This window comes from Schistocerca americana, chromosome X, assembly GCF_021461395.2.
Source record: "Schistocerca americana isolate TAMUIC-IGC-003095 chromosome X, iqSchAmer2.1, whole genome shotgun sequence".
NCBI classification, from domain to species: Eukaryota; Metazoa; Arthropoda; class Insecta; order Orthoptera; family Acrididae; genus Schistocerca; species Schistocerca americana.
The window spans coordinates 466,210,368-466,237,219 of NC_060130.1; the positions used below are offsets into that span (position 1 = coordinate 466,210,368).

Sequence of the window (26,852 nt, forward strand, 5' to 3'; positions counted from 1 at the left end):
ACCTGGACGGCTTTGTCAATAAACAGAACTGGCACATATGGGGAACCGAAAAGCCTCATGTTGCAGTCCCATCATCCCTGCATCCTCAAAAAGTACTGGTCTGGGCCGCCATTTCTTCCAAAGGAATCATTGGCCCATTTTTCAGATCCGAAACGATTACTGCATCACGCTATCTGGACATTCTTCGTGAATTTGTGGCGGTACAAACTGCCTTAGACGACACTGCGAACACCTCGTGGTTTATGCAAGATGGTGCCCGGCCACATCGCACAGCCGACGTCTTTAATTTCCTGAATGAATATTTCGATGATCGTGTGATTGCTTTGGGCCATCCGAAACATACAGGAGGCGGCGTGGATTGGCCTCCCTTTTCACCAGACATGAACCCCTGTGACTTCTTTCTGTGGGAACACTTGAAAGACCAGGTGTACCGCCAGAATCCAGAGACAATTGAACAGCTGAAGTAGTACATCTCATCTGCATGTGAAGCCATTCCGCCAGACATGTTGTCAAAGGTTTCGGGTAATTTCATTCAGAGACTACGCCATATTATTGCTACACATGGTGAATATGTGGAAAATATCGTACTATAGAGTTTCCCAGACCACAGCGCCATCTGCTGTTGAAAATTGTAACTACTGTAATTTCGAAAGTTTGTCTGCCTGAAAATGTACTGTTGTCCCAAGCATATTGCAACAAACGGTGTATTTCTATCGCTGCTCGTTTAGTTTTTATTGCCGTTTCAAATATACCGGTCATTTTTGAAACACCCTGTATGTACCGGTACAACACTTCTCATTCACATTGATCTTAATTACAGGATCTGATAAAAGCAAAAACCAAGGCATGTCACTAATGTAATAAATGAAAGAAATACATGTTAAGTATTCTAGACAGTTTATTCTCAGTTCCTTTCTTGTGAATCTGGCAAATGCTTCATGTCTGCTTTCACATGAGCCTTTTATTATAGGTCCCACAGATAGTCATTAAACCAAACCAAGAAAGTGTTCATATCTCAATTTTGTTATCCTAAATTACGTTTCCTGTAGTTTTGCTACAAACAGTTCATGAATATGGGGTTGGTTTGTTCAAAAATTCTGTGTTCAATTTTTTATTCACTCTCCTTGTCAAACTGAGCTACTGCTACATCTTTTCTGATGTTGATTTTAAATACACAAACTTAATTCCCCGACCTGAGTGATTCAATGCCAGAAATAGTATATTTATTTTTTTTATTTTTATTTATTTATTTGCAAGTGTTATGTTTGTATAAAGTAACAATATTATATCTGCACGTAAACAGTATGTTTCCTCTTTTTTTCTGTACAGATCCGACGACGTCTCCCACACTATGGGTTGGCACAAGTCTAGGATCTGTTCTGACTATAACAATTAATCTTCCACCTGCAGGAGAGACAAGACTTACACAGCCTGTTATTGTCAGCCCTTGCGGTTAGTATTCTTCTGTAATTGTGTGTTAACCATGTAGTTAATGATGTTTATTTAATTTAACACTTGCAAACTTTGAAGCTGTATTTTAAGGTTACTTGTTTTATTATGTTAAACATCAGCACCATGCAGATAGTAGTCTATTCAAATTAAAAATAAAAGTCTCTGTTTTTATGTGCTAAACTGTTTTGTTAAGAGTGATGAAAAAGTTTGCTTTTAAAGGCAGTTAAAAAAATACAGTCCTTATCGAGTTACATTGCAAACTCCCTCTGCAGGTCTCGTCAGTATTTTCTCATGTTAAGTGTATTATTGATAAGCTTTCATTTCTTTAGTATGTCTGCATGGAGGTAAAACTGCAAAGCTGAAACTCAAAGAAATTTGTGGAATAACTTGATTAAAAGAAAAGAAGGATCAACTGTTAGGACACATCCTTAGGCATCAAAGGCTAATAATGTTCATAATGGAGGGAATTGAGGGTGGTAAAAATTGTAGAGGGGGGCACTACAGGAGATAAATTCAAGTTGATGTTAGTTGCAGTAGATGTGCAGTGCAGAGATGAAGCAGCTTGTACAGGACAGAGTACAGTGGAGAGATGCATCAAACCCTGTCGTCAGACTCAAGGTCACCACCACCACCACCACCACCACCACCACAACAACAACAACAACAACAACAAACAAACAAGAGGTTATTGCAAATAACATATGCCTCCCCCCCCCCCCCCCCCCCCACCACACACACACACACACACACACACACACACACACACACACACACACACACACACACACACACACACAGTTTGTAACTAAAAGTAAGCATGTAGCCACTGTGGATGTCTTTCCTTTCTTTTTTAGTCTTCTGTAGACATTTATAAAATTATTTATAATGATACTAATTAATAATAATTAAATATAGCTGTTTTTTTATCCATTAAAAACAGTTTGTACAAATCAGATAGGGGAACTTCAGAAAAAGGCAACCAGTGGATGAGCTATTCGCAAGCTGGGAATAGTGCATTAATCTCCTGACACCACTGTTAACTCTTTTTTTCTTTTTAGTAGGGAGTGTTCTGCATACATGGAGGAGACATAATTTCAAGAAATTAAGGTGTCAAAACACGTACCGTGTTCTGAAATTCAACATTGAGTTATGGACACATCTACTAAAACTGAAATTGCTGGCATGAGGAATATTTCTATGTTTTGTTTATAGAAAATATTGTTATGTGCAACAAAAGGAGAGAAATCAGAATAAACAAGTAAAGCACAAACACTTTATTAATAAAGGCACAACTTAGCTTTCGTTAATTGCTCCAGGGATGGCAGTTTAGAATAGTGTGTGGTTTTCTTTGATACTTCTGTTACCAAATTGTTTCTAGGATATAGCATCCAAGTAACAACTGTGCTATGCGGTACTGGTGATCTGACAAGTCCACTCAGCTGCTATGGAAGAGTAGATATACTGTTCAGATTCAGTAATAATGAATACTTTGAAGACAGTACTGTAGTGTACAGTAGTACAGTGAACACCTCCAAGAACTGTGTATTGGTGCACAACAACAACCTAAACACTTGTCAGCCTGACAACTTTACTCTGAAGCTGAGTAAGTAGTGGTAACGGATTAGTAACACTTTACACACCCTATAGCATCAGATGCACAATACCATAGTGAGGTCAATTGACAATACACTAGAACTACTTGTCTGATGTGTCTGTTGTTATAATGAGGCCACATGGCAGTGGCACCTGGGAACTTGGAGGGACATGGGATGAGGCCCGTTTCAATTGACCCTGTCTTTGACACTGTGTTGGCTTATAGCATCTTTGTGGTTGTCAGCTTCTTGCTTTGAGTTTCAGTATTCAGTTACTTCACAAATACATTTTAACTTAATGTTTGTTAAAGTTCCACAATGTAGAGGATGATGTTATACTTGCTATGCTTTCTGCTACAGGAGGCTTTGTGGCGATGAAGGTCTCATGGTGCACATAGCTCTCCTGCACTTTTCTTCTACAGGGAGACTTCAGTACCCACAGTCTGTTATGAGGCTCATAATCTGTTTGGTGTATTTGAAGCACTGTAGAGAATCTAATGATGTATTAACATTTGTGCATACTCAACATTGACAGTCACACTCTGCTATGCATTGTTTCATGGTGATTACCTGTCATAGTCCTCTAACTTTTGCTTTACAACTCCTGTAGAACCAGGTCAATAAAAAGTGTTTTAACCTTACCTTAGGACTCGCATTCGGGAGGACGACGGTTCAATCCCGCGTCTGGCCATCCTGATTTAGGTTTTCCGTGATTTCCCTAAATCACTCCAGGCAAATGCCGGGATGGTTCCTTTGAAAGGGCACAGCCGACTTCCTTCTCCCTCCTTCCCTAACCCGATGAGACCAATGACCTCGCTGTTTGGTCTCTTCCCCCAAACCAACTTTACCTTAGGACCAACAGTGTTCCACTAAGACAAATAACTTTTCTAACAATAATGTGAAATTGTCTATTAGTCTCTGAACCAAACAGCAATAGTTCTTGGTGAAGTATTTATCTGAATCACAATACAAATTAATATGAGATGATTTCAGATTGGTTGTATCAGGTCCAAGCAATACATAGCCAATAAACATATCATCAAAATTCCATATAGACTACCGGTGGTGTAAATGACAAGATCATAATTCATAGCACCATACACAATGTAAACAATCACACAGCATTGAGAGATCACAGGTAGATACAAGTCAAAGGACAGCATAGTGAGGAAGAGACCTACATAGGGTGGCCTTACATTTGCCTGTCAAGAGCTCTCATGACTGGCTTGTGATAGTGGCTGTGTTCCATCTTACGGGTGTACTTGCTGGATGTGCGCAGAATTAAATGTGTCAGTATGTCTGTATCTTCCATTTGTATGTCTGGCTGTGTTATTGAATTTCTCCCCTTTTGAAACAGAACTTAGGTTCCAGTACCTGCCTGGCCAGTGTGTGGTAGGGTGACATGTCAGAAGTGGCTGGGAACTGGTTGACACCACTGTGGAGGGCATCCTTAGAGATGTCTGGGGCCACCAGTGACACCATTGGTGGATCTGGAGCTTCTTGCATTTTCCTAAAGATTTCTGGAAGTGAAAGCATCCCTGTGGAGTGCAACATATTTTTGATTCTACTGATGGTGAAGCCAGATCAGCCTCTTTGGGCACATCCCACATGTTGTAAGAAGAACAGACGAGGTGGCCATACTCCAAGCCCATGGAATGGAGAGAGTTATGATGTGCCTGCGATGGTGGTGCTGGTGGTGGTGGTGGTGGTGGTGGTGGTGGTGGTGGTGGAGGAGGATTTCTCAATGTGGGAGGTTGCTGACCAAAGTTGGTTGCATTATCGGCACTGAATACCACATGTTGCAGCCACCAAAACCACCTGTCCCATCTGCCGTTCTGCCACAGACCCATTGATCCACCCTGGATTCTACACAAATGTGCAAGTCCACATCAAGGCCCCCACAAGCAATGGTGTGGCTGCATCAGCTTCATTTTCCAGCAGCAGGCACGGGTGATCTAGAAGTGTCCTCTGAGGGCTCCAAACACTGATGGGTGTGGACACTTAAGAAGCTAGGAAGGAGCTTAGTGCTGAAGCTGATTTAGCAGACCCTAAGGCATTGAGGATTTGTACTTTGAAAGTGCAAACAAATTATTTTAGCCCATTTGAGGCTGGGTAGAGAGGGGACGTAGTAAAATGAATAATGCCACTGTGTGTCCAAAACATCCTGAAATTGGCTGCTGTGAAATGGAGACCATTGATGGGCTCCAGTGCATGGGGTGCACACACTGTTGCAAAGATTGTTTCCGAGGCTCCCGCCGTGGCTACCATTGTAATTTGCCTGGGCAATGTACAGGAAGCTAGAGGAAGAGTCCTCAGTGATTAACCACCTGGACCCCAACAATGGGCCTGCAAAGTCAGCGCAAACTTGGTTCCACAACTGTTTCGGCACAGGCGACAGCAAGAATGACTAGAGTAGGGCCATTTTGTGTACCTTGAAAATAGCACACTGTTGCACCATCTGTGCAACATTGTCATCCATACAAGACCAGTAGACATAGCAGTGTGCACATTGCTTCATCTTGGAAATCTCTTAGTGAGATTGATGCATGAGCTGAAGAACCCAACATTGCAGTGAAGGTGATATCACCCAGCATTGTTTATCATCCTTCAAACCTAAAGTTGGTGCCAGTAATGAAAAGCAAAAAAGCAAAGGCCAGGTGGATCTGCATCAGATAGCTTGGGAGGCCAATCCAACCAGCCACATTTCAGGATCCATTAAAGATGTGAATCACACAGAGATGCCATAGCACTACATACCCAGTAAACGTGTATCCATAATCAAAGTTCTGTCCGGGTTAGTGGTGATCGAAACCACAAGTTAATAATTTGTAGCAGCTAACTGAAGCAGAGACCAATGCTAGGTGAACCGCGATGAACTGTCGCGGTTGGTTCTGTGCGTTTCTTCCTTGTCTGTAGCGTGTTCCTTTTGAAATTCCCACTTCGCGCTCTGCTGTTTTCTCAGCCTAGCCAGAGGGCACTGTGGCATTGCTGTGGCTGGCTGCCTGCCGTGTTTGTGGGAGAGCGTTGGTCAGGAGGAGGAATTCTGATTGCAGACTTCTTGGAGCGTACTGGAGGCCATGCCGTTTTGTTGATGGTTTGGCACGACTCGTGTCAGGTGTGATTCATCATTAAAGCCATGATAGCAACCAATGTTGCTGTCTTGGTCACAGGTGGATCCAAGGACCTGGTTGTCCGTTGAAACTCCTATCCTACGGATGTCATTAGACTTAAAGTAAGACGTTTTGACCATTATTTGCATCATTTGCAAGCCACTGGGGATTCCGGCGTCTGCAGTAATTCGGAGAAGATTATTTGTTTCATCGGTGTGTAAATCATTCAACAAGGAGCAGTTTATTTAATGTTCACCTTATGCTCATGTTCTGCATGTGCTTCTTGCGAGTGTAAACTTGACTCTCATCTTTGTCTGTTGATTTTAAGCACATCATCAAATTCTGAATCCAAGTAGTTACTTTCAATTAATTAGCTGGGTTCTTTCTTTTCTTGTCTCATGATGCATGTTAAATGGCAAAGTAGAATTGTAGACCTTAACTTGCTACCTCATTTGCATGACATCAATGACAGGGCCTAATCTGTTAACTAATTAAGGCGTGTGGTAAACAAAGGTATTTAAGTATGTTGTTTTAAAATATTATCTGAAATGTGTCAATGATTTATGTTACGCTAGTTGATTCTGGGGTATGAACAGAAGTGCTGGCACACCTGCCGTTTAAGGGAATCCTGCTAGTTTTGATTGTTTTGGAAACTTTAATTGAGTGAGAAACTAGTGTGCTTTAGTCCTGCCTTGGGTTAAAGCTGTATTGGGGCTCTGGCATTTGTACTGCAAGCTGCAACATCATCTTCTTGTTTCATGGCTGTTTTGTTCTCAAACTAGGTGTCAGCCCTAACAATGCTTTGGGCTGGGTGTTTCGCCCCTCAGCATTATACTTGGGTTTCAGCTGAGTGTTCAGTCTATTGACTGTCCATCATATGCCATAACAGTAATGGTCAACCTGTTATCAGTTCATTTCAATAATGTAGTTAGTTGTAAATTAGTACTGGTTCCATTACCTTCTGACCAGGGTTCTTGCTCAATGCTTGTCTTTAAATATGCCACTAACCTGGTTAGCATATGTTGTGGCTAACTTAAATTAATCAGTGCTCAATAGCCCAACACAATTTGTTGGACATCAGAAGCCGTGTGTGTGTTATTTATTCCTTTATTCTAGTCAATATATAAGCATGCTATTCTTAATTTTGTTACTCTAGGTAGCCGTTAAGTTGCCTTTTTTGGAGTGTTTTGATGGAGTGCAGCTCCTTTGAGTATAGGTTTTTCAGTTTCCAATTTAGTGTTTTTCCACCAGTTTTAATTGTGGAATCTAAATGTCTGTACTTAATGTCATATTGTAAAGAAAGGAACTTATTGGAGGTTAACTGTCGCCGTAAGGCATTGTGGACGGTGCACTTTCCTGTTATTCACCTTAATGTTCCAGTCAATGTGTAAATTTGCTAATTATTTTCCCTTTAAATGGAGTGTACTGCCTTGATGTTATAAGTGACTGTTTCATAACCAGTTCTTTAATGCGCCTATGTGCATATTTATATTTATCGGAAAACTTAAATTGTGTTTGCCTGTTGAACTTTAGTTAAAGTGCAGAAAACTGACTCAGGTGTTTATTATTGTTCTAGTGCTATTATCTGTCAAGTGTAACATGCGACATTTTCTTGGTCTGTTACCAGGTGTTAGAATAAATGCAAATTGCAGTGAAGTGATGCACTATTTCAGTTGTTCCCATGATTTCCTATCCCCACATATAATATTTAGTTGTTTGATATAAGACTGATTAAGCCTTTGTTGAAATATTGGAGGGAGGTGCGCGTGTCTCACTGGGCAGACTTATATTTGCCCATGTGACTGGCCTGTGGTATTAGCCATGTTTCAACCACCGGTACCTCGTCAGGCATGTGGCAACATTACACATTACGCATATCATCATCTGTTTACACCTCCAATAGGGTAGAGTTTCTGATAAAATCAATTCCAGTGAGTACTTTTCAATTTTGGATCATCCTATCCTGACAGTTCATAGATTAGAGTTGATTAAGTTAGGTCTGACATATGAGAGCAGGAGAAATGGATTCCATACAAAAACAGTTGCTGTCATTAGTATAATATCCATGGCAGTGAGTCCAATATAGTTCTCCTTTTTCTTGACTTTATAATTTTCTGTTTTGCTTTGTACGAACAACTTGACAGTGACAAATGGTAGTTAGGCTGTTGGATGTTGGAGGAGTAGCCAGGACTTAATGGTCTCTCTCTCTCTCTCTCTCTCTCTCTCTCTCTCTCTCTCTCTCTCTCTCTCTCTCTCTCTCTCTCTCTCTCTCTCTCGTGTGTGTGTGTGTGTGTGTGTGTGTGTGTGTGTGTGTGTGTGTGTGTGTGTGTGTAAATTTTTTAATGGGGGAGAAGGGGGGATATTTTTTTTTCCTAAGCTTTCATGTCAAGCATCGTAGCCCATATTTGATTCTAAGCTATCATGGTTTCCTTTCTTGGGGATATCTGAAGGCAGACTCCTTCAAGACACCAGATACTTTTGTGTGGACCAGACAGGACGTGTGTCTTACAGTTTTATAGACCAACTATGGGTATATTGTGTTTCAGAAAGAAGACAATATCTGAATGTGATTGATACCATCCTCCAAGAGCTGATGAGGCTGACAAGAAATGCATACAAAACCATCCCAAAACAAAGCCTCCTTGTGATGAGGTATCACATCAGGTGTATAGGTTCTTGTCTGCCCGAGAATCACAGGGATTACACACCATTGTTCACCCTCACACGAAATAAATTTTCATAAATAGTTTATGAACAGTGAGGCCATTCAGGCTTTGAATGAAGCATGATCTAGTGACTCTTCATGTGGGATAAAACACAATCACAACTTAAAGTTGAAATTGAAAATATAACTCATCTGACTGGCAAAGCCCAGCTTTATTTTTGATTTACTGAGATACAGAATGAACTGTACTCGAAGTTATGTTTTAAACACACATTTTATGACAGCTTAAATGGTCAAAAGTATTATTTTGGAATATTCAGTGATAGATTTTAACAATTCTGTGTGTGTAATTTTTCCTAAGGCAGATCAGTTTATCTAATGAATCTATTGTACAGAAACATTGTTACACGCAGTCTTTAAGGTACTGCAGCAGGTGAAATTTGCCGTTGCTTGAAGAATCCCTTGTATATATTTAGTATGTAGTGGTGATTCAAATTCCCTGCCTAGCCCAAGTAGCCACCAAGCATATGAGGTGGCTCCTCATTCTGATGAGTGTTTACCATGAAATACTGTGGCCCGGTTATTACCAGTTGGTCTCTCACTAATCTCCAAAGCCTTCAATTATGTGTCATTGAATAGTGGAGTCTTGACCTGGCCTGATTTATGATTGTGATTTCGATTACTCCCTTGATTGTTGTATACACTTAAGATGAATTTTCTACTTTCTGAATTCCGTTTTGGTATCTGTTAACTTCACAAACTGTACTGTCATTTACCTCTGGACCTGCCTGTTTTGTTACACTAGTCTCTTACATTCTCACCAATGCAAGTTGTCATAAACTGTGTTCTGCCTATAGAGAGTATGATATAAAAGTGGTGATGAGAACTTTCTCGGCATGCAACTATTATTCCAGTGAAGCACGAGTCCCAAGTTTTTAAAGCTGTGGCAGCAGCAGTTTCAACTACTGCAGCAAAAACAGTGGGACACCCAGTGGCAGCCACAGAAGTAGCAACAGCAGCAGCAAGAAAAACAGTGGGAATCCCAACGGCAACTGCAGACATTGCTGTTATAGATGCTGCAAAACCAACAATAGACAGAAGCTACGTTTTACTCGCCGCATCTTCCACTATTTTCTTGTTTTTACAAGGCAAATAAGGGTCTGGGGGTCGATTTATGTCATGCTCTCTCACTGTCTTCCAGCAGTAAATGAAGTGGGGCAAAAATTACGCCCACTGTATGATCCAAGTAATTTTACTTTTCCTGATATTTGTGGTTTGCTGACTGACTATTATGGTCACCAAACTCACGTTGGTGCAGCTACGCTCAAATTTAATCAATGTGTTAAACAACATAAGCAATGTTATGCAGCATAGGCCGCTGACATACTCGACTTCAGTGAGCTAGTGTTCGTATAGCAGCTTGTGCTTTTTATTTTGTGTCTGTTTATTATCATCATCCTCAGTGCCATCTAAAAGATACCAGAACTTGCTTTTGGTCTCTTTTTTTAAAATATTGTGTGTGTCATAGTTTTAGCAGTATATACTTATGCAGCTTGCAGCACCACAGTCAAGTAGACTGGGTGCACACTGTAGAGCAACCAGTTGGTACTCTCTGTTAATTATCTAACTGTGTGCCATGCACTTGACTTCAGTGTTCATACAGCAGCTCAAACTTTTCATTCTGAGACTTTTTCTATTAATACCACCTTCAGTGCCATCAAAAACACCAGAGCTTGTTTTCAGTTTCTTGTTTATTGATTAAAGATGGATAGGTACTGTTCCTGTTGCATACAGGTGCCGGGGGAGTAGGTCACTGTCTGTAAATAGCTGAAAGCTATGTTGACCACAGCTGGCAGGCTTCAGGCTGCTGCTCTACGCTGCAGTGGCATTGGGGCACCCGGGCTGAATTCTTTGGCATCTCTGGAGCCTATGGTGTCAACTAGAATTCATGATGCCACTGCACCTCCCAATTGGCACATCCTCTCCAGTCAACAGTTTCCTGACAGTGGCTGGTGAACAATGTTGGGGTCACCAACGTCTGGGCCAAGGGTGAAAATGGGTACTGGCCACATGGCTGTCCCCTTATGTCAAAAAAGTTTGAAGTATTGCCTGCTGCAGAAAGTACATCTAAGCCAGCACAGCACATCACACCTGTTGGGACTGGGGCTGATCTTCCTGAGACGTCTGGTCGAGTTCAGAGAATTGGATTGTTTGTCATTGGGAGCTCCAATGCTAGATAGGTGATCAAACCCTTCAGGCAAATAGCAGACAGATTGGGAAAGAGGGCCATCACTCTTTGCATGCTGAGGGGGTCTCGTGTGGAGGAGACTCTCCTGGCAGCGACTGAGCACGCTGGGTGCACCTGTTTGCAAATTGTGGCTCATGTATGTATGAATGATGCCTGCTGCCTGTGTTCAGAGGCCATCCTTGGTTCCTACAGGCAACTAGCTGGTTTGGCAGAGTGGAAGCAGAGCTATCAATTTGCAGCATCATTCCCAGAACTGAACACTCACTCTGGTTTGGAATAGAGTGGAAGCAGAGCTATCAATTTGCAGCATCATTCCCAGAACTGAACACTCACTCTGGTTTGGAATAGAGTGGAAGGTCTAAACCAGAGACTCAGATGCTTCTGTGACAGTATCAGATGCAAATTTCTTGACCTCTGCTACCAGGTGGATTATTGTAGGGTACCCCCACAAAATATCAGGTGTGTACTACATGCAGGAAGGTACTACATGCAGGAAGGTACTACATGCAGGAAGTGGCTACTTAGGTAGCAGCGTATGTATGGTGTCTACATGTGGGTTTTTCAGGTTAGAGAAGTCGCTCCACAGACCTGATAAGAGTCCAGACAGAGTAGCATTTGTCATAGACGATTGGAGAAAGAAAATGTTAATACAGTATTAATTAACTACTGGAGCATCTAGGAAAGGTACCAGTGCTAATCTCAATTCTAAACTATAACAGTGCCTGCATACTAACTAGGACAGAAAGCTGGCTGAAATTTGAGGTAGTAGCAATGAAATTCTAAATTCTGACTGCAGTGTTTACCTCAGAGATAAGTTGGATGCAGGTGGTGGAGATGTGTTTATAGCAATATAAAACATGATAATATCTAATGATATTGTTACAGATTCAGAATGAGAAATAATTTGGGCAAAGAAAAGTGTTAAGGGTGGATTAGACAGGGTCATGGGATCTTTATAAACCCCCTGCCTCAGTAGCAGTGGTGGCAGAACATTTGAGGTGAAACTTGGAGAATATTTTGGATAAATTTCTTGGTCATGTTATAGTTTTGGGTAGAGATTTTAACTTAACAGCTATAGAATGGCAGATTCAAGTGACTGAGATGCATAGTAGGGATGGAAGATCACATGAAATTGTTTAAAGTTCCTTACCTGACAGTTATCTTGAGCAGTTAACCAGAGAAACACTTCATGAAAATAGCTTCTTAGACCTACTGGTGACAAACACACCCGAACTTTTTGACTCCACACACCGTCAGGTGGCTTGTGAGTATGGATGTAGATGTAGACTCAGTTAGTGTAGGACAGCAAACCAGTGGCCGTAAGGTAATTACAGAATTGCTGAATATGCTTGTAAATAGGAATACTGTACTCAGTGGTCACCACAACCACATGAACTATCCTAACACACTTCCTGAGAGACCTGAATTCTCAATTCATACCACAAACTAGTGATATAGTGCCCCTGCTCATTAGCCTCATTACTCACAGCATCTTACAGATTCCCACAATAATTCACAATTGGTGTGCACCTGCACTGAAGGGATCATTGGCCAGCATCACCTTTGTTACATGTGTGTTGTCTGTTCTTTCAGATGTGTTGGTAGTGAGTTGTGTGAGCTGAGAATTTGGGTCTGATGGGAGGCATGCTGTCTGTGTGGTTGTAGCGACTACTGTCTCTGAATAGGCATAGTGGATAGCACATCTTCCTGATAAACAGGAGACCTGCATTCAAATCCTGGTCCAGCACAAATTTTCAACCTGCTACATTGATACAAATCAACACCCACTGGCAGCTGATGTCTTTTAATTCCATTGTGTTTCAATTCATAGTGGCTGCAGGATCAAAATAGTGTCTGTTCTTTTGGGCATGAAAGACAGACATCGCATGTACACTGAGTGATCAGAAGTAACCGGACACTTGGCTGAAAATGACTTAAGAGTTTGTGGCGCCCTCCATCAGTAATTCTGGAATTCAATATGGTGTTGGGTATTGGCCCACCATTAGCCTTCATGATAGCTTCCACTCTCGCAGGCATATGTTCAGTCAGGTGCTGGAAGGTTTCTTGGGGAATGTCACTCCATTTTTCATGGAGTGCAGCACTGAGGAGAGGTATTGATGTCAGTCGGTGAGGCCTGACATGAAGTTGGCGTTCCAAAACATCCCAAAGGTGTTCTACAGGATTCAGGTCAGGACTCTGTGCAGGCCAGTCCATTACACAGATGTTATTGTCATCTAACCACTCTGCCACAGGCTGTGCATTATTAACAAGCACTCAGTTTTGTTGAAAGATGCAACTGCCATCCATGAATTTCTCTTCAACAGTGCAGAACGTCATTGTAGGAATGTGCTGTGATAGTGCCATGCAAGAAAACAAGGGAGTGCAAGCCCCCTCCATGAAAAACATGACCACACCATAACACCACTGTTTCTGGATTTTACCATTGGCGCTACACATGCTGGCAAATGACGTTCACCGAGCACTCGCCATACCCACACCCTGCTATAGGATCACCACATTGTGTACAGTTATTCGTCACTTCACACAACATTTTTCCACTGTTCAATCGTCCAATGTTTACTCTCTTTACACCAAGCGAGGCATTGAGTGGCATTTACCAGTGTGATGTGTGGCTTATGAGCAGCCGCTTGACCATGAAATCCAAGTTTTCTCACCTCCTGCCTAACTGTTATAGTACTTGCAATGGATCCTGATGCAGTTTGGAATTCCTTTGTGATAGTATGTATAGATGTCTGCTAATTACACATTATGACCCTCTTCAACTGTCGGCGGTCTCTGTTAGTCAACAGATGAGGTCAGCCTGTATGCTTTTGTTCTTTACATGTCCCTTCATGTTTCCACTTCATTATCACATCAGAAACAGTGGACCTAAGGATGTCTATGAGTGTGGAAATCTCACGTACAGACATATGACACGAGTGACACGCAATCACTGGCAGTAGGTGGCAACACAATGCACCTAATATGAAAAACGTATTTTTCTGGGGGTGTTCGGATACTTTGATCACATAGAGTATATTCTTTTTGTTGTTCAAATTGTATTTCATTGTAATTTCAGCACAACTCATCAAAGAAACTTTTTCCTATCTAAGTATCTCACAAGATTAAAATATGTCTGTCTTGTGTGCTAAATGAAATAGACATATGAAGTTTTTGGCACTTCCTGGTGGTGGTAGTCATTATGAAGTTTACTCTGTTTTGATAGATTCCTGAAGTTCCCAAGATCCCTTACAAAAGCCCTAAGAATCTTAAGTAAGACTATTTCCAACAGCTTCCAGTTGTTAGGGAAGTTATAAAATAAAGTTCTTTGTCCACTCATTTTTCAGTTTTCATAACAAACTGTGTCATTATCATCTTCTTCTTCTTCTTTTCTTCATCATCATCATCCTTTTCTTCTTCTTCTTCTTCTACGGTTTCCAACTCCTTGTTGGGTCTGTTTGGGACATAAGCCTCTCCTGTCCTCCAACCATGTTTCTCTTTCCACTTTGTCCCAGTCTTCTCCCCACATCCTCTCACACTAACAATCCATCTCTTGGTCTTTCTACAGGTCTCTTGCCTCCTATTGTCATTTCGTGAGTGTGTCTTAGTATCCTAACAACTCTCATTCTTTCAACATGTCCATACTATCTTAATCTTGTCTTTTCTGTGGTCTCTTTGCTTTGGCTTCTCCTTCACTGTTTCTCTGTCTCTCATTCCTTACTCCGTCCATTCTAGTAAGTCCTGTCATGCTTCTTTGAAAAAGTTTGTATCCTGGTCACCTGCCTTTTCTTCATTACCCATGTTTCTGATGCATGAGTGAGTATTGGAGCATAATATGCATGGTATAACATTTGCTTGCTTTTTAGTGGTACATCCTTGCCCCATACCAGTCTTCTTACGCTCTAGAAGAATCCATGTGCTCGCCTTCCCCTTATACTAATCTCGTCATAATTCCTGCCACTGTCTTCTGTTACACTTCCCACATGCTTGAAACTTTCAGCTTCTTTAGCACTTTCCATCTCATACTTATGTCCATTGCTACTGTCTTCTTATTCCTGTCACATTACAATTCTTCTCATTAAATTTCGACCTATACTGCATCTCATATATTTAGCCTGTCTTGTGTCTCTCTTACTCCAGTTCCTCACACGATTAAATGATCAGCAAACACCATTGCTTTCACATTTTCATCTACTAATCACACTGCCACTGCTGTCATTATCTCCTCCAAAACAGTGATGACAAGTAGTTGGGATAGTGCACTCCCTTGCTTCAGCCCATGTTTCTGCAGTAATCAGTCTGTCTCCTCTCCTCCTGCTTTTACATAACTCTCACTTCCTTGGTACATTTCCTTTGCTCTCCTTATAGTCAGCCTTCAAATTCCCCTTTTATGAAGGGGTTCCCAGATCTTGTTTCTCTTCATGGTGTCATAATCCTCCTTATTGTACAGGAACACCTTTAGTAGAGCTTTACCATATAAGCTGTGTGTCTCTTGGAGCTGCCTTACTCTAAAAATTATATCCACTGTTGTTCTTCCTGGTCTAAACCCATTTTGTTCCTCTCTGTCCTCCTCCAACTATCTTCCGTACTCTCTTTTCCAGGCTCTTCTCAAATACCTTGGCAGCTTGACACATCTAAGTAATTCCCATGTAATTTTGATGTAATTTCCTGTAACCTTTCTTACAGATTAGTTGTAAGATTTTCTTTTTCCAGTCTTCAGGTGTCCTCCTTTCTTCCTCTACTCTTCTCATTACCCATAGAGCCACTGCACTCTAGCAGTGCCAGCTGCTCTCACCACATCGACAATTTCTTCATCCAGTGTAGGTGTTTTCCCTCCTTTCATGACCTTATCACTTTCACTACTTCAGTCCAGTTTAGGCCCATCTCGACATCTATATACCTCCTCATGTATATTTACATTGTGTTTTAGTAAATTTTCAGAACATTCCTTCCATGTTGCCTTCATTTTCTGTACATTATCAACTTTCTTTGCTTCTCTGTTGATCAACCTACATTTTCCATAATGCGCTTCTTCTTAGTCTTAACCATTACATAGAGAACTCTCTTATTTATCTCACCATCCTCTCCTGTCATTTTTGTCCACTCTGCCATCCATATCCAATTCACCCCTGGTACCACTCTTTTAGCCACATTCTTCTCAGTGTATTCCTGTTTTTCTTCCTCTGTTCTCTGTTGAAACTATATATGGAATGCATTTTTTCTATGCAATTTCCTTCCTCACTATGGGGTTGGTGCAGAAGTTCGTAGAGTTTTTCCATAAGTTTAATAAACACAATAGATACACATAACAGAAGCTTTAATCACTAATAATATATTCTCCTTCATTATTTACAACAATCTGCCAACACTGCGGTAGCTTTTCTATTCCATGACTGTAGAAATAATGTCGTTTCGAAGCAAAGAACTCAAGTGAAGTTTGGAGAGCATTTTCATCTGGATAGGAAGTTCCTTGAAGGTTGTTCAATAGAATGTGGAAAAGGTGAAAATCTGAGGATGCAAAATCGGGTGAATAAGTGGGTTACAAAAGTGATTCCCAACCCAACTCCTGCATAGCATTTTTTGTCATTCTACCAGAATGTGAGCAGTCATTATGTAATGTAATGTTTTTCATTCATCTCATAATGTGCACAATTTCAGAACATGTGTCTGATGTACAGGAGACATGTCAAGGTTACAATTTGCTTATTTAAAAATTTTTCACACTTACAATAATACTTTGTGGAGTGTCTACTTATTTGAAATTTGTCAGACTTACAGTATTTACATCTACTATAACTATCATAAATTTTTATTCCATTTTAGGGATCCAGCTCAAAGTATCACTTCGTACTTCATGAAATCTTTCACAGAGTAGTAGCATCGTTTAGTTAGAAAATCATGTAACTTGCATTTTAAAATATTTATCTTCATATTCATTATGTCACACCCTTTTATTGTTTTGTGAATTTCCATTGCTATATACTGAGGAGTCTGAGCATGCAGTTTTAAGTGATGAGAGGTGAGCATAAAGTTCTATTTATGTCTTGTGTCATATGAGTGTTCAAAATGATTATGTTCAAGTAGCATCACTTCATGCATTCTTCTGATTGTTGTTCTGGGATTGCATCTGCAATATGTCTCAGTTGTTGACAATAACTGTCACCAGGAATAAATTTGTAGTAAACCACACTGTCACTGTTTCACCAGGTGCATAACATTATCTGTGTGCACAGGTATTTGTATGGGGAGTTGCAGCTTTATTTGGACTGAGCCATTCCTTTCTTTTCCTTATGTTAATATCAAGGCACCATTTCCCGTCACCAGTAACAATAAAGGATAGTTCTTCTTGAACAGTGAGAATCAATAATGTCAAAATCATCCTTCTTAAAACAAGAAAACAGTTTTCTTGCTGTGCTCTGTCCAATGGCATTATCTCCATACACAGTGCAAATTTTCTGGTTGCTTCCACTGCTGTCACCCTCTGTTGAATTCAAACAGAAGAATATGTCAGAAATGTTCAGATCTCTCCACTTGGCACTTCATTTTCTAGGACCCACAGCTCCGCTCCCTATCTCCAAATGACAAAATGAAAGTAACTACAAATAAAAAAAGACAGTTGATAACTAAACCCATAGTAACTGGACTATCAACATGCACAACAAAAACACTATAAACTTTTGCACCAACCTTGTATATCAGTTCACCTGCATGTTTCTGTCAGTCTTTTTTTATCACTGGTTCTTCTGCACGCTTTTTCTGCTGCTTCCACTGTTGTTGTTTCAAATTTTTCTGATTACTCCTCCAGTGTTGTTATGGTCTTCAGTCTGAAGAGTGGTTTGATGCAGCTCTCGATGATACTCTATCTTGTACAAGCCTCTTCATCTCCGAACAACTTCTGCAACCTATATCCATCTGAATTTGCTTACTGTGTTCATCACTTGTTCTCCCTCTATGATTTTACCCCCCACACTTCCATCCAGTACTAAACTGGTGATCGCTTGATGTCTCAGAATGTGTCCTACCAACTGATCCCTCCTTCTAGTCAAGTTGGGCGGCAAGTTTCATTTCATCTCCTCAGCTAACTTCATTTCATCCCTTGGTAAGCTGCTCTTTACTATTTCTGAAATTATATTTTGCATTTCTTGTCTTTCAATCCACATTCTTGTCCTTCTTTTCTGTCTTCCTGCCCTCTTTTTCACTTGAATCCCTCTAACCGTCACTACTAGGACAGTGATAGCTGTCTAGGGCTTTGGAAGGTAAATAATTCCATATTTGTGTTCTATTTGTGTCCTGCTCACATATTATGAAGTCTACCATAGATTTATTTGCCAAATCATGTTTGTACCATGTTACTTTATGACTTCCCTTTTTCTTAAACCTGATGTTGCAACTGCAAGTCCATTCCTTTTACAAAACTGTATCAATTGTCATCCTTCCTTGTTTATTGTTTATCATCCTTCAACTCCTAAATTTTCTAATACCTTTCTCTTTCCTTGCACACTTGTGTATTTATGTCTCCTATTATCATGATCTTCTGTCCAGTTAGTTGTCCCTGCATTTCTTCTTCAAATTTGTCATCATCTGTAGCAAAACATCCAACATGGGGCACATATACCAGGTGGTTATAATTATAGTGCAGCTACTTACAGCAGTTCAGCGTGGGCTGTAATTATTGTATGGCAGTGGAACTTGTTAGATGCGCTACTGCATTAATGCAGGACTGATTTACCCTGGACGACAAATTAGTTCCAACTTTGGCGACCAACTGGAGAGCTGGCACTGTGAATGAAAGAAAGACACATAGAACTATCAAAATTGGAACTAATTTTTTCCCACCGTAAATCAGATCAGCGTTAATCCATTAGCATACCTACCAAGTTTTACTGCCACACAATAGTTACAGCTCACTCTGGACCTCCATAAGTAGCAGCACTTTAATTACAACCGCCTGTTACTTGTAGAATTTCCACCTCCTTCCCTTTCACATTCATTTTGACTGGCATCATCCTGTCACTCGTTCCCTTTACCTCCTCTTTCAGCCCTCCTCCCATAATCACTGCCACTGCATGTCTTTCTTCTTCCTCATTCCCATTCCGGTATACACTCAGCTTCCTGCATCATCTATCCTTCAACCTAGTTTTTGACAATCCTAAAATATCCAGTCTCCTTGTATTTAGTGAATCCTTCACTTCTTCCACCTTCCCTGCTAGCGTATGTTTGAAAGCATGTATTTTATCCACTGCCAGCGTGCTGGGCCTATCATAGCTGGATCTTCTATCAGAGTTTTCTCTCCAGCCTTTTTCGTCTGTAGGAGGTATTTCAATTTGATCTCTCAGGCTTTTGCAGTGTGACTGATTAATAGTAAGCTTCTGGGTATTCAACAAAGTTGTTTCCATTTTCTGCACAATATGTCAATGACCGACCCAGCTATGTTCCTCAGGTGCTGTGAGTTTTGCTATTTTGTGTACTTGCTGCCTGGACTCTCACCAGACTGTGCGCTACTGTTGGTCTCACACCACTATTGATAGCTGAGTTTGATTCCAGACATCCACTACTCCCTTTGAAGCTCTATCCATTGTAATATGAAGTTGAAGATGGAAATTGAAAAAGTTGGGTCAACTGCCATTACTTTATGTGTTAGTTAAGATAAGACCAGATGGATCTCTGGGTCACAGTGTATATAGAAAATCTACACACTCTGACATCTGTTTTGTGCATTGAGCCATCACCATCCATCACAAAGAAATATGGTGCTAAAGACTCTAGTACATAGATCTTGAACACTTTCAAAGAAGGAGAGACTCACTGGAGGGTTAAAACACCTGTGACAGGTGTTCTGAAGGTATGGGTACTGAATGGATGATGCAGTCAAAATCAGGTATGCCTGAGAAAGAGGTTGAGATTGGGACTGGGTAAGAAAAGCCAAAAATTGATTATCCGGAAAGATCAGTTGATAACTATGGAAACATTCCTTCAACTAAGATAAAAAGTATTCTTAATTAAGTATAATCAAGGTCTCCAAAAGCCAGTTGTGTACGCATTCCATGCAACTGTGGCATATCGTATGTTGGGCAGACTATCAGAACTGCCAAGGAGACATGCAAGGAACATCAGCAATGCACCTGACTAAACAACCAAGTAAATCAGCTGTCACCAAGCACTGTCTGAAATATAATCATTAAATGAAGTAAGATGAGACCAGTATTGTGATGTAAACAGTAAGTTTCTGTGACAGCATAATGAAGGCATCTATTGAAATAAGGATGTCAGAAAACCTAATAAACAGGGACATAGGTGTCAATTTAAATAATGCTTAGGGTCTGGCACTCAATTTATCGAAATCTCATCAACCATCACTTTCATCAGAATTGGAAAACACTGAGGGAATTTGTTTCACAGAGTATCAGTGAATCCTCTGTGAAACAAAAGAGCATCAAAAGGCACAGTTGATGACAGGAATCAAACTTGATCATAAATAGCAGGGTGAGACCAATAGTAGTTCCCAGTTAGCGAATACACGTAATAGGAAAACTTGCAGCACCTGAAGAAAACTGGGCCGGATTTTGAAATATTGTGCAGGAAATGTAAATAACAACTCGGCTGAACATTCAGCAGCTCACTATTATGTATTTTAATTTCCCTCTACCTACAGCCAGGAGCTACTAAAGTATTCCCCAGTCCATCACCTGGGAGTGCCCCCTCTGGGTTTAAGGCTCACTCAAGAGAATAAACTTATGTCACTGTATTACTTAACAGTTTACTTCTCTTGTGCCTTTTATAACCATTCTGAAGTCTAAGACATTTGTAGAGTATTTAAGAGAGTGTTTATGGCTTGTCAGCATTAATCTCAAGCATTGTGATGATGTGAAAATCTGAACTTCAAATGATTTGTCACCATCTAGGTCATATGAATTTATCAATTTGTACAGGAAAGAGAGAGATTCTAATGATTTATCTGATAGCTTTATAGTTAACTAAACTGACATGTTTCATAGATCACAATTTGAACCCCAGTGACATAGCCGTAAACTAAATGGAAAAAAAATATCAGATAACCATAATGCTTTCTATACCTGTTCCAAGAACCATGTACTTCTACTGAAAGGCAGTTATGTTGGAAGTATAAATAAATGTGTTATTCATCCTTACCAGTCTTATTTTATGTGATTTATTATTAGTACATATCTACACAAATTGCCAAATATTTTTGTTTTAATCTGCAAAACAATGCTCATTGGATTTTAAAATTTATGTCAAAAATGCTGAGCTCTTGAAATTTTAACAAAACTAATTTCTGTACACAGGCACAATTTTTCGGCTTAAGGGATGTATTCTAACGATGTCATTTTTGGACTGTAATGGTGCACTTATACCATATTCATATGAAGCATGGCGCGACGAGAATAAAGATGGGCGAGAAAAAATAAGTAAGTAAAACAACTAAATATTAGTTCTGTAATGTTGTGTAAAATTTTGCGTGTGTTCTGGAAAGTAAAATGTTTGCTGTAACAACATGCACATGTGCATGCATCTGCCCATGTACTTGGGTGTGTAGAACATGTGCTCGCGCATGTGCTCCCTCTCTCTCTCTCTCTCTCTCTCTCTCTCTCTCTCACGCACACACACATTCTTAATATAGAAATTTGATGAGATATCACTGATGTGAACTTACCTGCTGATGTGTGTTAAGAAGCTGTTTAATTACATTAACACACATTATGCATGAACTGTGGTTCAGGATCAGATGCAGTTCATACCTGTTGATCAAAAAGTTGTCTGGCCACACCAGGCACCAGGTGGAGTATGTGATTTAAACAGATATCTGAATTCATACAGACTAATACTGTGCCTTATTTCTATATACGTAAACAGTCATGAAGCATCCATTCCTTTACGTAAATGTTAGTGTAACGTTACTTCAATTTGCTTGAAGTACTTACTGATACAGCATGTTGCAGAGTGGTTAATGGACCACCAGAAAGTTGTAGTCCCCTAAGGAAGTCACAGATTTAAAGTTACCTTTTGTAACAATAAGTGATAAAGGAAAATAAAGATGGCAATCTGGGATTAGATACAGGATTCCCCGTTGACACAGCCAGCAATGTGAGTGGTTCAAAGGTGAAAATTGTTCATTCTTAATAGTGTGAATGATTTATCTAAACTAAGTTCTTAAGTTTGTTAACAAAGTTCAATTTATAAAGGCTGTTGGAAAAGGTATGTTCTGTATTTTGTGTGTCATCCAGTTTATTGAGTTTTTATTGCAGTCTTTGTTTTGCAATCTGAAAAATGAAAATTATTTCAACCTCTTCATTTGTTTTGAAATATTTATTTAGGATTATAAAATATACATATTGATTTCTGCCTTGTTTGGTATAGATGATATTTTTATACAATTTGTTGTCTGCAACTATTAAACAATGCTCTGTTTATATACATTTACATATAATCTTTAAACCACTATGAAGTAAATGCCAGAAAATATTTTCTATTGTATCATGTTTCAGAGTTTCTAATCATTCCATTCCCATATGGAGCGCAGGAAGAATGAGTGCACAAATCTCTTTATGCACAGTGGAATTAGTGTAATCTTATCCTATGGGAGCAATACATTGGGGAATGTTTGCAGATTACTACATCTGTCAGTTAATATTGGTTCTTGAAATTTAATAAGTAGGCATTTGTGGGATAGTTGGCATCTGTATTCAGTCTTTGTCCAATTCAAGTAATTCCATGTGTGACTCATTGATATTTTAGTCATAGCATACTATATTTTTTGTTTTGTGAACTGCGATATTTTACACTTCCAAATATTTAAAGTACCGCTTTGAAACCTTACCTTTTTTTTGTGTGCTGCATGTGGATATTATTTAGGCCTGAGATTCTTTTCACATAAAGCTTGCTGACACACAAACCATTATTAGTTTCTGATGACAAATGGTATTAAATATCACATATAATACACAAGGCATAAGGAGCCATATGTTCTACTAATGTATATAGGAAATTGCTGACTAACTGAAATTAACAGCTTGTTGAAAATGATTACCATAACCTCAACTTTACATATTTGTTTGTTTTGAATGCATGTGGCTTATTGTATAGCTCATAGAGAGACTGAAATACAGTTAAAAGCACTTCTTTGACAAACAGTTGATAAAGTGAGGCCATTATAATCAGGCACTTGATAATGTGGTAGATCGATAGTCCAGCAAGCATCAGAAATTTTCCTGAATTTTTGGGTTGGCATGGTTGACAGTACAGCTGGATGCCTTCAAGAAACAGTAGAACTGTTTGGCATGGCACTTCATCAATAACAATTGTCTGCCTCACTAAGTGATTAATATACACTCCTGGAAATTGAAATAAGAACACCGTGAATTCATTGTCCCAGGAAGGGGAAACTTTATTGACACATTCCTGGGGTAAGATACATCACATGATCACACTGACAGAACCACAGGCACATAGACACAGCCAACAGAGCATGCACAATGTCGGCACTAGTACAGTGTATATCCACCTTTCGCAGCAATGCAGGCTGCTATTCTCCCATGGAGACGATCGTAGAGATGCTGGATGTAGTCCTGTGGAACGGCTTGCCATGCCATTTCCACCTGGCGCCTCAGTTGGACCAGCGTTCGTGCTGGACGTGCAGACCGCGTGAGACGACGCTTCATCCAGTCCCAAACATGCTCAATGGGGCACAGATCCGGAGATCTTGCTGGCCAGGGTAGTTGACTTACACCTTCTAGAGCACGTTGGGTGGCACGGGATACATGCGGACGTGCATTGTCGTGTTGGAACAGCAAGTTCCCTTGCCAGTCTAGGAATGGTAGAACGATGGGTTCGATGACGGTTTGGATGTATCGTGCACTATTCAGTGTCCCCTCGACGATCACCAGTGGTGTACGGCCAGTGTAGGAGATCGCTCCCCACACCATGATGCCGGGTGTTGGCCCTGTGTGCCTCGGTCGTATGCAGTCCTGATTGTGGCGCTCACCTGCACGGCGCCACACACACATACGACCATCATTGGCACCAAGGCAGAAGCGACTCTCATCGCTGAAGACGACACGTCTCCATTTGTCCCTCCATTCACGCCTGTCGCGACACCACTGGAGGCGGGCTGCACGATGTTGGGGCGTGAGCGGAAGACGGCCTAACTGTGTGCGGGACCGCAGCCCAGCTTCATGGAGACGGTTGCGAATGGTCCTCGCCGATACCCCAGGAGCAACAGTGTCCCTAATTTGCTGGGAAGTGGCGGTGCGGTCCCCTATGGCACTGCGTAGGATCCTACGGTCTTGGCGTGCATCCGTGCGTCGCTGCGGTCTGGTCCCAGGTCGACGGGCACGTGCACCTTCCGCCGACCACTGGCGACAACATCGATGTACTGTGGAGACCTCACGCCCCATGTGTTGAGCAATTCGGCGGTACGTCCACCCGGCCTCCCGCATGCCCACTATACGCCCTCGCTCAAAGTCCGTCAACTGCACATACGGTTCACGTCCACGCTGTCGCGGCATGCTACCAGTGTTAAAGACTGCGATGGAGCTCCGTATGCCACGGCAACCTGGCTGACACTGACGGCGGCGGTGTACAAATGCTGCGCAGCTAGCGCCATTCGACGGCCAACACCGCGGTTCCTGGTGTGTCCGCTGTGCCGTGCGTGTGATCATTGCTTGTACAGCCCTCTCGCAGTGTCCGGAGCAAGTATGGTGGGTCTGACACACCGGTGTCAATGTGTTCTTTTTTCTATTTCCAGGAGTGTATATAAAAAAGATGCTGTGACTTACCAAACAAGAAAGCACTGGTAGATAGACACAATAAAAAAACACACACACAAATTTCAAGCTTTCGCAACCCAAGGTTGCATCATCAGAAAAGAGGGAAGGAGAGGGAAAGACGAAAGGATGTGGGTTTTAAGGGAGAGGGTAAGGAGTCATTCCAATCCTGGGAGTGGAAAGACTTACCTTAGGGGGGAAAAAGGGACAGGTACACACTTACACGCACGCACACACACACACACACACACACACACACATACACACATCCATCCACATATATACAGACACAGGCAGACATATGTAAAGGCAAAGAGGTTGGGCAGAGATGTCAGTCGAGGCGGAAGTACAGAGGCAAAGATGTTGTTGAATGACAAGTGATGTACGAGGGGCGGCAACTTGAAATTAGCGGAGTTTGAGGCCTGGTGGGTAACGGGAACAGAGGATATATTGAAGGGCAAGTTCCCATCTCCGGAGTTCTGATAGGTTGGTGTCAGTGGGAAGTATCCAGATAAACCATACAGTGTAACACTGCGCCAAGATGTGCTTTAATTGTTGGTATGTCTGGCCTTCAAAAGTGGAGACGTTGTGAGTTAGGATGAAGCTGGCTAAGGTAATGAGGAAAGAGGTTTTAGGTATGGTGGCAGGTGATCGGCGTGAAAGGAAGTGCTCCATCGCAGTGAGGCCCTGGACGTGCGGGATATTTGTGTATAAGGAAGTGGCATCAATGGTTACGAGGATGGTTTTCAGGGGTAACAGATTGGGTAAGGATTCCAGGCGTTCAAGAAAGTGGTTGGTGTCTTTGGTGAACCTGCTAAGTGATTATATTCTCCCCAAGAAAATCCACATGTGTGTTTGGAGCTTACAGGCACTCAACCAGGATAAGCCTGGCGAAAACTGTGGCATAATCAGTTGAAGAAGCCAAGGTGGAAAGCAATGTAAATGATGACGAGTCAACAACTGATTGCTCTGAATTTGTATGAATGCTAAAATCTGCATCCAGTAATGAACTGAGCAAATTTTCAGCAGCAGAACATGACAAATGGATTGTCATTAACAGAAATTTAGTTATTGAAGAAGAGATTACTAATGATGTGGTATTAAAAAGTGTTTTCAACCCCCAGGAGGTACCAGAAAACTGAGAATCATGAAGAAGAAATGTCTACGTCCCACATTTCTTGGGCTGAGGCTTCAGAAGCCTTAAAAACTTGTGAAATTCAATGAGAGTAGCCAACAATACACTGCTTCTGAAGTTATAAATCTGCACATTGTTGTTGTTGTGGTCTTCAGTCCAGAGACCGATTTGATGCAGCTCTCCATGCTACTCTATCCTGTGAAAGCTCCTTCCTTTCTGAGTAACTACTGAAATCTACATTCTTCTCAATCTGTTTAATGTATTCATGCCTTGGTCTCCCTCTACCATTTTTACCCTCCACACTTCCCTCCAATTTTTGTCAACTGACTCGAAATAATTAAAGGTATGAGATCATTCACATGAGTACTAGAATACATTAAATTTTGGTTTTGTGATAAATAACACAGATCTAAAGGCTGTTAATTCAAATAGGTACTTATGGATTACAATTAGGAATAACTTCAGTAGGAACAGGGAGGGGGGGGGGGGGGGGGGGGAGGCAGGCAGACTGACTAAAGACTGCAATTTATTGGTAGAATTCTTAGATGATGCAATAGGTTTACTAAAAAAGGCTCACTACACTACACTTGTCTGTCCTCTTCTGGAACAATGCTGTGCATTGTGGGTTCCGTATCAGATATGATTGATGGAGGACACTGAAAAAGTTCAAAGGAGTCAGCTCATTTTGTATTATCTTGAAATAGGGGAGCGTGTGTCATGGATATGACTTACAAGTTGCAACAAAGGCATTTTTTGTTGGGGTGAGATCTATTCATGAAATTTCATCACCAACTTTCTCCTCCCTTTGTGATGATATTTTGTTGGTGTTGACATACATAGGGAGAAATGATCATCATAATAAAGTAAGA

At 41.0% G+C, this 26,852-nt stretch overlaps 1 protein-coding gene across 3 annotated transcripts in view; it reads left to right on the forward strand.

The window, feature by feature from the left end:
• Positions 1–26,852, forward strand: part of LOC124554816 (syntaxin-binding protein 5) — a 981,379-nt gene that overhangs the window by 844,486 nt on the left and 110,041 nt on the right. For all 3 annotated transcript variants that reach the window (XM_047128475.1, XM_047128476.1, XM_047128477.1), the window contains exons 16-17: positions 1,330–1,452; positions 21,372–21,494. In XM_047128475.1, the coding sequence (XP_046984431.1) occupies positions 1,330–1,452; positions 21,372–21,494 (246 nt within the window). The remainder of the gene's footprint in view (positions 1–1,329; positions 1,453–21,371; positions 21,495–26,852) is intronic.